The sequence below is a fragment of the Saccostrea echinata genome, unplaced genomic scaffold (assembly GCF_033153115.1).
Source record: "Saccostrea echinata isolate AGI-Se365-2 ecotype Australia unplaced genomic scaffold, CSIRO_AGI_Sech_v1 ptg000023l, whole genome shotgun sequence".
NCBI lineage: Eukaryota > Metazoa > Mollusca > Bivalvia > Ostreida > Ostreidae > Saccostrea > Saccostrea echinata.
In genome coordinates, this window is record NW_026889772.1 from 9,307,897 (window position 1) to 9,322,083 (window position 14,187).

The 14,187-nt window shown below is 32.1% G+C and overlaps 1 protein-coding gene and 1 long non-coding RNA gene across 3 annotated transcripts; both read right to left on the bottom strand.

The window, feature by feature from the left end:
* Positions 1–2,332: 2,332 nt before the first annotated feature.
* On the bottom strand, positions 2,333–5,484 carry LOC133191429 (uncharacterized). Of its 2 annotated transcripts, none has more exons than XR_009721684.1 (3): positions 5,343–5,484; positions 2,701–2,994; positions 2,333–2,579 (listed from the first exon to the last, which is right to left on the bottom strand). XR_009721684.1 is itself a non-coding variant. In XM_061327186.1 (3 exons), the coding sequence occupies exons 1-3, from the start codon at positions 4,964–4,966 to the stop codon at positions 2,546–2,548; spliced, it is 366 nt and encodes a 121-aa protein (XP_061183170.1). In that variant the 5' UTR covers positions 4,967–4,996; the 3' UTR covers positions 2,333–2,545. The 2 variants fall into 2 exon arrangements, 1 of the variants encoding a protein (XP_061183170.1); XM_061327186.1 differs by lacking the exon at positions 5,343–5,484 and adding an exon at positions 4,929–4,996.
* Positions 5,485–10,518: 5,034 nt separating this feature from the next.
* Positions 10,519–12,879, bottom strand: LOC133191430 (uncharacterized). Its single transcript, XR_009721685.1, has 3 exons — positions 12,696–12,879; positions 10,788–11,072; positions 10,519–10,643 (listed from the first exon to the last, which is right to left on the bottom strand). It is a non-coding gene; the product is annotated as an uncharacterized LOC133191430 (long non-coding RNA).
* Positions 12,880–14,187: the final 1,308 nt, after the last annotated feature.

A 14,187-nucleotide genomic window follows, 5' to 3' on the forward strand; every position in this document is an offset into this window, starting at 1 on the left:
AGAATAGGTAGTGTAGATCAAACACACCTTGGTTGACTGGAATATTAAAGTATTAAAGACTGAAATGTGATTCTAAAGAATTATATCATTAGAAAGTGAACTATGAGTATAAGTTGTATTTCAAGACGTAGAATTGAAACCAATTTCTTTATAGTTATAGTAAAGAGCTCACAAACAAAGACGATTTTATTACAAGCCTTGTCTTTTGGAACCATAACATATTGTTTACGCCGCGACTGACCTAAGTCAATAAAAAATAGACAGTAACTGTTCCTTTGCTAAGCGCTCGGCACTTTGAAGTGAAAGTTGCGGGTCCTTCGGATGAGACTCTTAAAACCGAGGCCCCGTGTCACGGTAGGCGTTGGCATGATAAAGAACCCTCAATGACCCTGAGTGCCGGGTAAAGGTCTAAATTTGAAGCCCTTCAGCGGTATATGATGACGTCTCTAAATGAGGGAAACGAACGGGACGTAAAACAACATAAATTTAATTAATCAATCATATTGTTCATGTAGTCTTTCTAATTCTTTTATCACACATCTGCTTTATAATACTAGAGAAAGACATTGATGGCAAACTGACAACTAAACTTTATGATGCCTTTAACTTTTCTATTGTAAACTTTTCTTACGCAGCAATTTACCATCGTCACCTGCATATGGAGTTTATGTCTCCCAATTCATTCGATACGCAAGAGCATGTTCTATGTACGAAAATGTCTAAAACAAAACAGCCTTTGACAAATAAGTTGATGATACAAGAATATCAACAACCTCATTTAAAGTCAACATATTACAAATTCTAGGTCTATATAATGACCTTGTTTGCAAATACAATCTGTAGTTAGGTAAATGTTGACTGAAGACTTTTTAAATTGTTAGGCCATTATTGACACACCGAATTGACTACGGATTTTTCCGTTTACCCAATCATGACTGGGAACACGGGTTGGGGGGGGGGGGTATGGGGACAGGTCGACAGGGGGTGCTCACTCCTCCAGGCACCTGATCCCACCTCTATTTTCTATATTTGTTGGCGGCTCTAATCATGAATTTTATTGTTTAAATGGACTTCAGAAAATATTCACTGTTCCTTATCTTCACATTTCATTTTCAGCAAAGGAAAACTGTCAATTATTAAAATTGTCAAAATTCAGCAATTTTTCAAAAAGAAAAGAGGGTATATGAAGATGACCATGCTAGGACCACTATATTTGGTTCTCCCATGTGGAGTGACAAAACGTTTTTTGTTGTTTCAAGCTATATTGCAACTACATACAAAGTCAATTGCTGTATTTACTAAAAGTATTATTGATATTTGTTATTTCAACTTATCACTGACACTTGGTAGGGACTGACTACTACTGATACCAGTTGTTGTCCGGGTTTGATATTATGAAAAGTAAACTGGATCTTTGCCTGTTGAATATGTCTATGTAATAAAAGTTGACTTCGTGGAATAATTGAGACGGTTAATTTTCCCATTGTGTGGAAATGGTTGATAATTGACGGGTTGATTCTACAATTGATCGGTCAATATTGTATTGGATTTTAAGACAACCCTTAATTTGTTTTTCAGAATTTGCATTTTTGGTATTGCATTTTCTTATTGTAGATAACTAAAATATATTTCTCAGTTACGCAGTTGTGTTATTTGGGGTTTATGCTAGACTGTTCAGCTTCTAGACTGTGTTTTACAATGGTCTGGTTAGATATAGTTATTCAAACTTGAACGAAAAAGATCCCCCACTGCTCTAATGCCCTAAGTTTCGAGTACAGGTCTAAATTTACAGCCCTCCACCGGCAAGTGGTGGCGTCTTAATCTGAGTGAAAAATTCTCGAATGGACGTTAATCAACCAACCAACCAAAAAACATTCATTGACGAGGTTATATTTTTGTGTTGCTAGATGGATGTTTCTTATTAATTTTACCCAACAATGATAAAAGCTGTCATTTGTACTTTGATTCAATTTCTCCGGCAATCCATACCATTTAATTAACTTTCCTAAAACAAAAAGGGTTTATAATTCTGCTCAAATGAGTTTCTTTTACACTCATTTTTGTTTCAGTTAAAAGTTGTTTTTTTTTTTTTTTTTTTTTTTTTGGTTTAAATGACTTTATATGAAAATAGCGATATTTTGTAGTAAAGTAATGGTGCTCATGGTCTGAGGGCAGTACTGTACAATTTTCATTTAAATGCCCAACTGACAACGAAAATCTTTAAATGAAAATAAATCAAGAAGGTGACCCCAGTTTCATTAATATTTTATCACGGGAATATCAATAGTGATCGTAATGCAAGTACACAAAACCACAAGAAATAAGAAGCTGCTTCATCTGTCTCCAGAAATAATTTTATTTAAGCCTTTGGCAAATGTTCTTTAATATTACAAATCTGTATGGCAATACTTCTTTTTGGCGAGTTAACAATATGAAACTCAAATCAAAAATATATTATATATTAATAAAGTGATATATTTGGCTTAATATTTTGTTTTGCTTTCTTTTTGGAACATCTTTAACAAAAATATGCTGAATTTTTTTCTCATTTCCCCCAACTGTCATACTGGTTTTGACATCTGAAAATGAATGATCAAATGATTTTAGTACATTAATAAATAAACTGCGTTTTCTTGAAAGTGAAGAAACAAATAGTAGTACAAAAGAAAAAAGATAGACATAAAAAAGAAATGTACTTACAAGTCTTTTAAAATCGTACAAAGGGTTTTTAGACTGGCTTTATTTAAATTTAGAGAAGGCGTCTTTGCCTTAAGATCAAGCTTGATGCCCAGAGCTGGATCCAACACATTTTTCCCCAAGTTAACTTGCGATGTATTTGTGGAATTTGTTTTTGCCTCCGTCCCGACAGTTTTGTTGCCGGTTGTCCCTTGCATGGAGGTCACACTTCCATAGATATTATTTATTATAATGTAGAATGCAAATAATGCGATGTATTTGGAATCTACCATCCTCTTGTTTCTGAACTCAAAAGAACTGAAATACATATGTGTCTACATTATAAAATATAGCTATTTAATTGCATTATATAATTATTTATGTTAAGTGTTTCAACAAGGATCAAAATAAATAAAAAGTTAAATGATGGGATGTTTTAAAATTCTTGGCCTTAATAGGTAGAATTTTACATTTTTCCTTCAATCTTGGGGCCTATATTTTGGAATTCAGTGAAAACTGTGATCGAAGAAATACAAATTTGTGAACAGGGCATGGAACACGGAACCCTGGAAATTCCAGAGTTTGGATCAGGTGTCTTAGAGAAGTAAGCATCACCTGTTGACCGGTCACACCCGCCCTTTGTATTGAGCAGGTAGAGGGAATATTCCATTGTCATATTTAATTTTATTTATAAAAACAAAGGCCTAATGATTAGCATGAAGTATGTAAGTCACAATATAAATCAATAAAAAAATATTATATAGCTAATAAATAGTCTTTATAAAAAAAATACTAAAAGTCTTGAAAATCTTAGCGTTTGACAAGCATCTTGGCGTTTAATTGAACGGCTTAGCTGGCATTATGTATTTGCGTATGCCCCGAAATATTCCGAATGCGAGCGTTCAGTATCAACGACCCCGTTGTAAACAAATGATGTGGTCTGATCATGTTCAGCTGCAATATTTATTATGGGTAGTGGCTGCTACGTAAGATGTGTCTATTTTCACAGAAATTTGAAATTATTGATTAATAATTTGCTACCTATTAGCCTCAATAAAAACCTCAATAAGCAACTTATAACACTTGGAAGGGTCATAGAAATTAAGTAAATATATTGAACACTCACAGGACAAACGCTGATATTGCACAGTTTTAATTTAAATACCGAATTACCGATAATGAAATATTCTCTTTAATTTTGAGTTTTTTAAATTAAACAATCAATATAAATCAATGGAATATGTTTTAGGTATACAATATAGTATTTATTGAACTTATTTTGGTAAATATTGGTACGAGTTGGTTGTACAAATGCATTCGCAAGCTCGTGCATTTGTTCAGCTATCTCGTACAAATATTGACTAAAATAACTCCAATAGCCCAATAATATTTGTTTAAAAGGTCATTATAACGACCATAGTATTTACGACTTAAAACGAAGTTACTGAAATCCACGTAACATCCACTAATCTATCAGTAGCCTGCCTCGGTTTAAAAGTTGATCGTACTTAGAGCATGCTTTTTTTAATTTTGTAGGGTAGCAGTGTGCATTCACGCAAGTTACAAGTATTCTGAGTGCATTGTTCAAGTAACGGGCCACTTCCAGACTTTGGAACAATGTCAATGATTTAAAGTAAATTGACTTCATTATGATTCTTCTACAAAACTTTTACAATGCATACGGGTGAGAACACGTATGTCAAAAAAAGAATCTGCTAAATTCTACGTGTAATCACGGTTACATGGTAATACAAATCAGTACAAATGATAAAAACTACATAACTGATGTATGTTGTTTCTCTGAACACTGTAACAGTGTTATCTTTCTATCAATCATATTAATAAACACTATTTACTTCAAAGTGCAAATTTTTTTAAAATACATATTTAACCTTAGTTTTTTCCCATACGCAATATTTTAGAAGACCTAAAGAATATGAAAAACATTTTACGATTACATTTTCAAATGAGATTCCACAAAAAATAAAGTCAATGAATATTATATATAGATCTAATTTTGGGGGAATGGGAGATATTAACAAAGCAGGATTGATTGATTGATAATTATTGTTTAACGCCGAGTCGGCAATATTTCAACCATATTTCGAGAGAAAAAAAGGCCTAATATAATATATATTCTTCCTAAAATTAACATATAATCACCATAAACAAATTGAAAGAACAATTCATTATTAATTTGTGCTCTTAAAATACATCCACGTTTTACTTTTTTAGAACTAAAATTCAATTACCTACAGTCTCTGTGCTTAGGAATTCTACATTCCCACATATAAACTGCTGTGCAAAATCCATGCAGACAAATTAATTACGAACATAAATCCTGGGATTTATAAGCCTTGTCCCTCGCTTAATAAATTACCTGTAGGCTATTAAACCTGATTTTTTAATTGCACATTTAAAATCTTTACAACTTTATATATGATTAATCAAGACTTTGAAAAATAAACATCTAGCTTTGATTAAAGAAAAACCCATTTTAATACGTTCTTATCAATCATATATACACCCATTTCAAAGTCATACTATTTGGTATATTTACAGTTTAGTTCATTTAATGAGAAATGTTTTCATAATATATAAAAACAGATGCATTTTACTTATGTATGGATCATGTCCAAAAAACAATAGAATAATGTAAAGCATACCTTATAATATGACAGTTTTGGATGGTTCACTTTAAATTATCATCCACAGGATTCTCTTCATAACTTCCACATCATCATTAATGACCTCAGACAGAAAGGTTGTGGTTATGCAAATTAGTTATGGTGAGTTTCAACAACTCGTTGTATACGAACTCTCTCTACGGTTTATAAAGTCAAGAAAGAGTCCATGTTAACTATTCCCTTGAGAGGAATACATGGTTAAATTATATAATTACTTGATAGTGTATAAACAATTTATTCATATAATTTAGATATTTATTGTAGACAAATTTCCTTTGAAGAGTGCATAAGAGATATATCACAAATGTAAACAACAGAGTGACATCAGATTTATCTTTCAATTAGGGGCTCGGTTGTTGATTGTTCTTTATGTTGATGTGCTAGTTTAAAAAAAAAAAAAAAAAAAAAAAAAAAAAAAGCTTCCTGGAGGTTTTTATTAACATCACAATTTTCTTTCTTTCTTTCAATGAAATATGGAGATAACAAACAGTAAACAAGCTTAAAAGTTGAAACATACAAATTTAGAACAACAATTAATGGCCTAAGAATTTGTATGAAAAAAAGCCAGTCGGTATTCGACTAAATGATAGATTGTATTTGCTGACTAGGTCGTTGTATTGAACCATAGAATTTTCAAAATGTTGACTTCAAACGAACTGTTCATACCCCTGCTTTATTGTTTATAAATAGCTGTCTCGTTTAAGAAATTATTCGTACATAGGATAAATTGTTTTACATTAAATGCAGTTTGGCATTTTTTCAAATTATAAATAGTCAATATTCTAATGATTCAAAAACAAATACCAATTAGATGAGAGTATTTTTACACACACAAATCGAATCAACTGGGAAATATAAACCCCGTATGCAGGTGATTATGGTATATTGCTGCATAAGTATTGGAAGTTGACGATTGAAAAGTTCAAGTCATTACGTTTATCATACAGGTTAGTTGTTAGGTTACCATTAATGTCTTTTTCTAGTAAAATATCCAAATATGTAACAAATGTGTCAGACTCTGAGGTATCTTTTATTTCAAGCTCACTGGAATATATCGTGTAGACATATGAATGGAAATATAACTATTGTTGATTGATAATACATATCTAAATACATTTCTAAATGTCGAGTTGAAGGCCACAACAAGTGTTTTCTTCTTCTCATGTATAAGATTTTGAATATCACACATCAGAGTACTTGTGTATGCAATCAGAATGTTTTTTAACAAAATAATTTTGCAAGTGACTAATGACAAGTTAAGTAAATTAACGAGTTCCATTTTTATTGAAAAAGCAGCTATATCTGCAGCAAATATAACCTATCATTGGGTCGCATTTGATTGTCATATTTCATACTAATTGTGAATCCTTTGTTCTTATACTTAATTTGGCTTCGGATTACTCCATCTAATTGATTAATCAATACATAGGGCTCACGGTGAGTGTGACCGGTAGACAGGGGATTCTTACTCTTCCTAGGCACTTGATCCCACCTCTGGTATTCTAGAGGTCCGTATTTTTGCCTGTTAACGATTCTTTTTATTTTCTGGATTTATAAGATTGATGATTGTTCGTTATCTTCATCTTTTACCATATAACCTCTACAGCAAGAAAGATATACGAGACAAAAACATTGAATGAATAATTTTAGTGATTTATTACAAAGCTAAGAAAGAATATGACCTGAGGAGTAGTGAAGATCATTACTCATAGATCATGTAGACTGTCCAATGTTATGAGAAATGAAAACTGATATTTTCTGGGTCTTCATCTTTGGGAAAGAAATAAAATTTTCTTCTTTATGCGAGAAACATATACATTATCTACATCTCAAGATCATCCGATGAAAATTGTGCATTTCATATTTATTTATTGTCTACATATGAATATCTAAGAAAAGAAATTTGGCGATTCTGTCTGAAACACATGAGGAAATTACTATTGCAAGGGTATTATGATTGCACGACACTCAAACAAGGTCAAAATTAATTAAAGAAAGAAAAGCACATACTTTTAGGTCATAGCCTATACAAAAATACTGAAAGCTCATTACATGAGGACCTCTCATAATTAGTTGTATGTAGCATAAGGTTTCTGAAAGTATTGCAGAGGCTACCACTTATAAAATTAGGTAAAATTAAATCATTCTTGTTGAATGCAAAACTGTTTACAATTAGAAAAATCTTAATATGTCGTAAGGGCATTTGGAGAGTATCAAGATTACCTCAATGTTTTATTCCCCTTGATACATGAATACATCAATTATATAGGAAGTCTTTCAAGCCGGCAGTGTACCAATTTGAATATGATTGGACTTTTTAATAGAACGCACAGACGTAAGCACAGTCATGGTCATCATTCTTAAAATAAGCAAAATATACACGATGTTTCATTTCATTCGCTATTACCTTTTGTCAATAAACAATTTGGATTTAAATCACATTTGCAATAAACTTTACTCTGTGCCTTTAAAACTTATTATTATTATTATTAGGAAGCTATAGCAAGTCGATCCTTGGATTTTTCAACAGCAGAATACAGTTAGTATTTATGATTATGGATGTTGCCCAACACATGATCTTGAAGTTGAAGTCTTCACCTTGCATTTCCTACATTTATTCTTCAACCGTTTCAATTATTCACATTTTCAATTATAAACAAACTCTACAGTGCATAGATATTGACCGTCTAAAACAAAGTCCTTCTAAGAGTTTTAAAAGCTATCATTTTTAAAGGTCCTGCATTCAGTGAGCCCACGTCTTTCAAATGGTGGCAGAACTTCATTTTATTATGAACTCATCAGTCAAGGAGTATGCTAGACGATGGGCTAAAGGAAGGCCTTGATACTCTGTCAGAATGGATAAAGCTTTTTAGAAATATATTAAAGATTCGCATTAGAAATTTAGAGTACAAAATGTGAACTATCTACCCTTCCGTTTTCAGTTGACCGGAAGTGCTAAAAGAATTAGTAAGATTACATGACTAATATTATTTGGTTCCAGCTGCTAAAGCTTGTAATGATATATTCTTTGTTTTTGTAAGGTTCATTATTCCAACTGCATTTTAGAAGAACTCAGTTTTACTACCACATCTACCACGAACGAACAGTAATCAAGCTCAAAGGTCCATAGCACCAGTATAAATTTGGAGCAGAGCATACACGGAATTCCGATGGACACATTGTGCCCCTTCATAAGCTGATCTGATTTTATATTTCTATGAAGCAGAATTTATTCAGAAACTTCTACATGATAAAAAAAAATCTTGCTGTGGCCTTATACTCGACATTTAGATATATTTCCGGGGTTCCCTGTTTTATGCCCCTTTCACAGATTTGTATTGTTTGTAGATTTTTTTTTGAAATCGATCAATGTTCGTTATCTTCAGCTTTTTTTCGTTTCATACTAAATTTACTCCCTTTATCTTATTAGTACAGAGAGCACTCGGTAAGTGTGTCCAGTAGAAAGACGTACATTTACTTCTAAGACATTTGACCCTATCTTTGATGTTTCCACGAGTCCGTTTTGGCTTTCTGTTTTCGATATGTGTTATTTATACAAATTCAGAGGCTGATCAATGATCGTTATCAGTAGCGGTTACGTGTCAAAAGAAAAATTAGCAAAATATACACTTCCATGAATTGAAATAACTAAACAGAATATTTCAGTGTGTATTTTTTAAGCATTAAAGATTGTGTAGCTTTATAATTGAATTAAGCCAAAAAAGCTTCAGAAAAAGGTCGTATCAACAATAGATACTGTAAATGGATTTTTTCATCTCTTTCATCTAAGTTTATTCTTACTAAGTTTGATCGTCAGTTACTCAGTTTGTATCGTATGTTGCTAATACTAATCGAATTTGCCTTAAAATTTTGCTTATACTACATGTACCAATACAATGTGCAATTTTTTAAGTCCAGTTTTGCTTTTTTCGTTCATTTAGAAAAACAAAAATATATATCTATTGTAAACGACTTCGTAATTCATACAGGTATGTAAGGATCACTAATCATTGAAGGGATAAAAAGATTTTTTGATCGTGGACCACTTGACTTGGTCCTCCCCGAGAGATTAAAACATGTTTTACTTCTTTACATTATTTGACATCTATACAAAAAGTTAATTGCAGTATTTAATAAAAATTATATTGATATTTTTATGTCAAGTCATTGCTGACACTTGGTAATAATTAAATACTACTGAGAACCAATGCATATCCGGGTTTGATATTGTCAAAAGTACAATGGGCCTTTAAAATTGTTTATTGAAATGAAATATGGAGATAACGAACAGTATTATGTTAATTTGATAAAAAATTTTTCGCAGAATAACTGAGATAGTCAGCTTTCTGGAAGAGATTGATAATTCATTGCAATGTAGATGGTTATGTAAATTACGTGTTGAATTGATAAGCAACCCATCCATTTTTTTTTCACCGCCGATTTTATTTGCGATATTGAATTTTCTCATTTATACAAGTAATATATGTTTTAATTTACGCAGTGTTTTTCGGGGTCAAAGCTGTGCTTTTCAGCTTCTAGATTGTGTTTTACAGTGACCTGGCATGGTTAAGTAGTATTTTTCAACTTGACTATTGTTCAATGACTCGTTCATTTAGAAATGATTTTATATTTTTTATTTCATTGTTGTATTGTTAAATGATTGCTTTTTGTTAACGTTATCCAACCATGGTAGAAGTTGCCATTTATATTTTGTTTCGATTTTTTCAGTAATTTGCTACTTAGTAGAAATTAACTTCCAAAAACAAAACGTTCATAATTCTGCTCAAATCAATTTCTTTACATTCAATTTAGATATAACTTAAGTTATAACGAATAAATAATAACGATATCTTGTATTTAAGTAATGTCACGTATTGTTTGAAGACAAATTGGAACAACATTCATTATTACATTGAATGACAAATGCATAAACGATAACAATAAATCATTTAAAAGAAACAAAGTCAAGATGGCGAATCTTTCGGTAGTACGTAATATTAATGATGATACAAGTACACAACACCGCAAGAAATAAGAAGCAGCTGTTGTTATAGACATACTTTTCTTCGAGCCTTTGGCAAAAAAGTCTTCAGTATTACAAATCAGTATGTCATTGTGCCTCCTTTTGGCCAGTTATCAATATAAAACTCTATCATTTTAAATGCGATAATTTGTTTATTGTTTTCTTTCCTTTTTTTTTTTTTAAATTTTTACATACATCAACATAAAATTCTTCTTCTGTTTCTTTATCCACCCCAACTGTCATACTGGTTTTGACATCTGAAAAAAAAAATGAATAATCAAATGATTTTGGGTAATTCACTGGTAACAAAAAATGCTTTTCCTCAAAATCAAGATACATATTATACCAGTAGGCAAAAAATTTAATGAAAGATAAAAACATACAAATAGAAATGTACTTACAAATCTTTGAAAATCGAACAAAGCACTTTTAGATTGACTTTACTTAAATCCAGACTAGCGGTGACAGGCTCTTTAATCTTTGCCTCAACATTAATGTTAATGTCCAGAGCTTGACCCAGAACATTATCCCCCAAGTGAACTTGTGATGTATTTGTGGAATTCGTTAATGTCTCGGTTCCAACAGTTGGGATTACACTTCCAAAAATATTGTTTATCATAATGTTTAATACAAATATAGCAAAGTATTTGGAATCCAACATCCTCTTGTTTCTGATCCGGATAGAACTAAAATATACAATTTAAATTATATATATATATAAAACAATGAATTTTGGATACACTTGATGATTATCAATGTTACAGAAATTGGCAAGAATTAAAATAAATATAAGGAAAGAATGCTAAAAAAGATTTCACACTTCCTCGTCAACAAAATAAAACTACAGCTTAAGTCAACCTTAGCCTTATTAGAATGTTCAAAACAAGTCAATTGCGACTTGTGAATTTCAATTTTTTCATACTCGTAGTAAGGATTTTCTATTAACTCATATTTCTAGTGCATTGTTAAAGTGATGGGCGTTACCTATGGACATCGAAGTAAATCTTCTTCAGAAAAATGATTAAATGTGAAAATTGACACAATAGTGATTCTTGCATGGAACTTTGAAAAGACATTCGGAAAAGCTATGTTTAAGAAACGTGAATGTTCAAATAGCAACTTCTTCATGCCCCTGAGAGCCATTGGAGAATACTACATTACTGATGCAGTTTGTTATTGGAACTCCTGGAAGTTTTATCCGTTTTATTGGTCTTATTAATGAATACTATGTCACTCAATTAGAAATATTAACTAAAGCAAGATAATAACTATAACAAACCTAACATGTATTTACTTTTTAAAAATCACATATAATATTAATTAAGAAGAACAATAAATTAATTTGTGCTTTTGAAGGTGTTTGCATTTTAGCTACAAATTCAATTTTACAAAGATATGTTTTCTTATGAATTATTAAACAGAAAATTACCCTCAATTCTCTTTACTCATAGGAGTTTTACACTACCACAACGAAACTGTTTTAAGAAATCCATGCAGAGGAATTAATTAAACTTTGCAGGCTATTTCAGAAACAATATGCGAAGCCGTGACCCATGCTAAATAAATTACCTGTTAAACCTTTAGGCCGGATTTTTGTAATAGCACACTTAAAAACAGGTTGATCTTCATAATGCGTTTTTAATATATTGACGGTGCGACCGTTGGGGCGAGCGCATTGTTCACTTCATTTTAAGATCCGCCTCTTCAAACCACACGAGACATTTGGAACGTCTAGACTGTGACGTCACATGACGTCGTATGTTAGCTGCATTTCCATAAACAAAGTTTAAAAAGTGCAAATATTTTAACAAAGAATGTTTAATCTACTATCTGCATGCAATAGCCATTAAATTAAGGTGAGTTTATTTTTTTGTGAAATTTTAGTTGTGTCACCGCGTGAACGAAGTTAGCAGCGAGAACAAGAAGCGATGCATTGTGGGTCAGAATTACTGCGGAAAAAAAATTCTATTGAATGAATGTGCAGTAGTCCGAATTTTCTCTTCGCCCAGGCGTTGTCGTTAGAGCTCGCAGTGACGAGCGGCGCTTCGCGCCGCTCGCTGCGCTCGCTATAACATTAATATAGGCTTTTTAAAATAAAAATCTACAGTGTAGTGATTTTAAAAAAAATTCCAAAGTGAAAACCCTATTTAATTTATTCTTAAATTTTTTATACAAACCATTACAAAACTTTATTTTTTATATAGGTTTAATATGTTGTTATGAATGAAAAATGTATTTGGTTTTGTACAATGATATATACATTTTACTAAGGATCATGACTAGAATACATAGATAAATGTTAAACATACCTTGTATTTTGACGGTTGTTGATTTTTACTTTAAAACAGCATTTACAGGATTCTCTTTATAACTACCACATAATAATCGTTAATGACTTCAGGCAGAAAGGTTGCGGTTATGCAAATTAGTTGTGATGAGTTTCAACAATTCCTTGTGTACGAATTATCTCTGTGGTTTAAGAGTCCACCTTAACCACTCCATTTAGAGGAATACATGGTAAGGCGTATCATATATAATTAAAAATGAAAGTGGGCAAACAATTTTTGCATACTATTAAGACATATATGCAAATTTCCAAGGAAGCGTGCATAAGTAATATCATAAATGTAAACACTGACGTCAAAATTATCGTTTATATACAATGAAACCTAAATATTGATTTTCTAAATGTTGTTATTGCAGCCTAGATTTACTTAAAAATAATAAAAATTGGTTTCAAACATGCCCATATACATAACAATAATTTACGTCTCTCCTCGTCTCTGAAGAAAACATTGGTTTGTATCTGTTTATTGGTCAGTATGTCGGAAGAGCTAGTGTTGTCGGATCAATATCTTGAGAACAGTTTCACATCAATCTCGATACAGAGGTACCACCTAAGATATATTATCTCATATAATATTTTAATTCTGATGTCAAAAAGTTAAAGGTCAAGAGGTCAAAATGCACTGTACATAAGAGGATACTGTCCCCACAATTTCATGATAACGTTTGCGTGACAGACATTATACATTTATTGACTGGGTTCGAGGGCAACGTGCGTTTTGTCGGACCCAAGAACCAAACTGTTCGGCAAACAGTTTGGTTCGAGGCAGTGGCATATTTAAGGGGAGCGCCCCCGCCCCCTCCCCCCCCCCCCCCCCAAATTGTAAAAGTTAGTGTAAATCATAGTTTAGTAGAGGAAATGTAAAAATGTCTACTCGGTAGCCTCAAGGCGGCCCCAGACCCCTTGCCTACTTTTTGCGCCCCCCTAACTTCAATTCCTGGATCCGCGCCTGCGAGGGGTCGACAAAACGCATTTTGCCCGAGAACACAGATTGACACCATTCTTGAGACCCATTTGGTTATATATTTTATGTCAATCATGCCAAATTGTATCTAGTCATTTGATGTAACTCGTTGTTGCTCTCAGGTACAAACTTGATTTTATTTGTCTCTTAACTTTTGATGTTGATGTATATAACTTTTATAGTGACCTTTGTACATGTTTTTATACTGTGCTTTTGATTCACTGTCATCTATTGCATATTTCAATAAATGAACATTTTTATTATTTAAAGAGGAGTTATGTTCTTGTTTGATTGTGGTTGGAAAGGCAAGCAGACATAAAGACAAAAACAGTCCTTCTTAAAAGAAAACATTATCTGTAGGAATGACATTCTTAAAAAGTCAAACAATATGTTCAACCAGAAGTTTTGCAGTCTCGGCTGTCCCTTTTACCATTACAGCTCTGACGTCGGGAACGAGCATATGGATGACGTCACACAGTGTCATTGTATT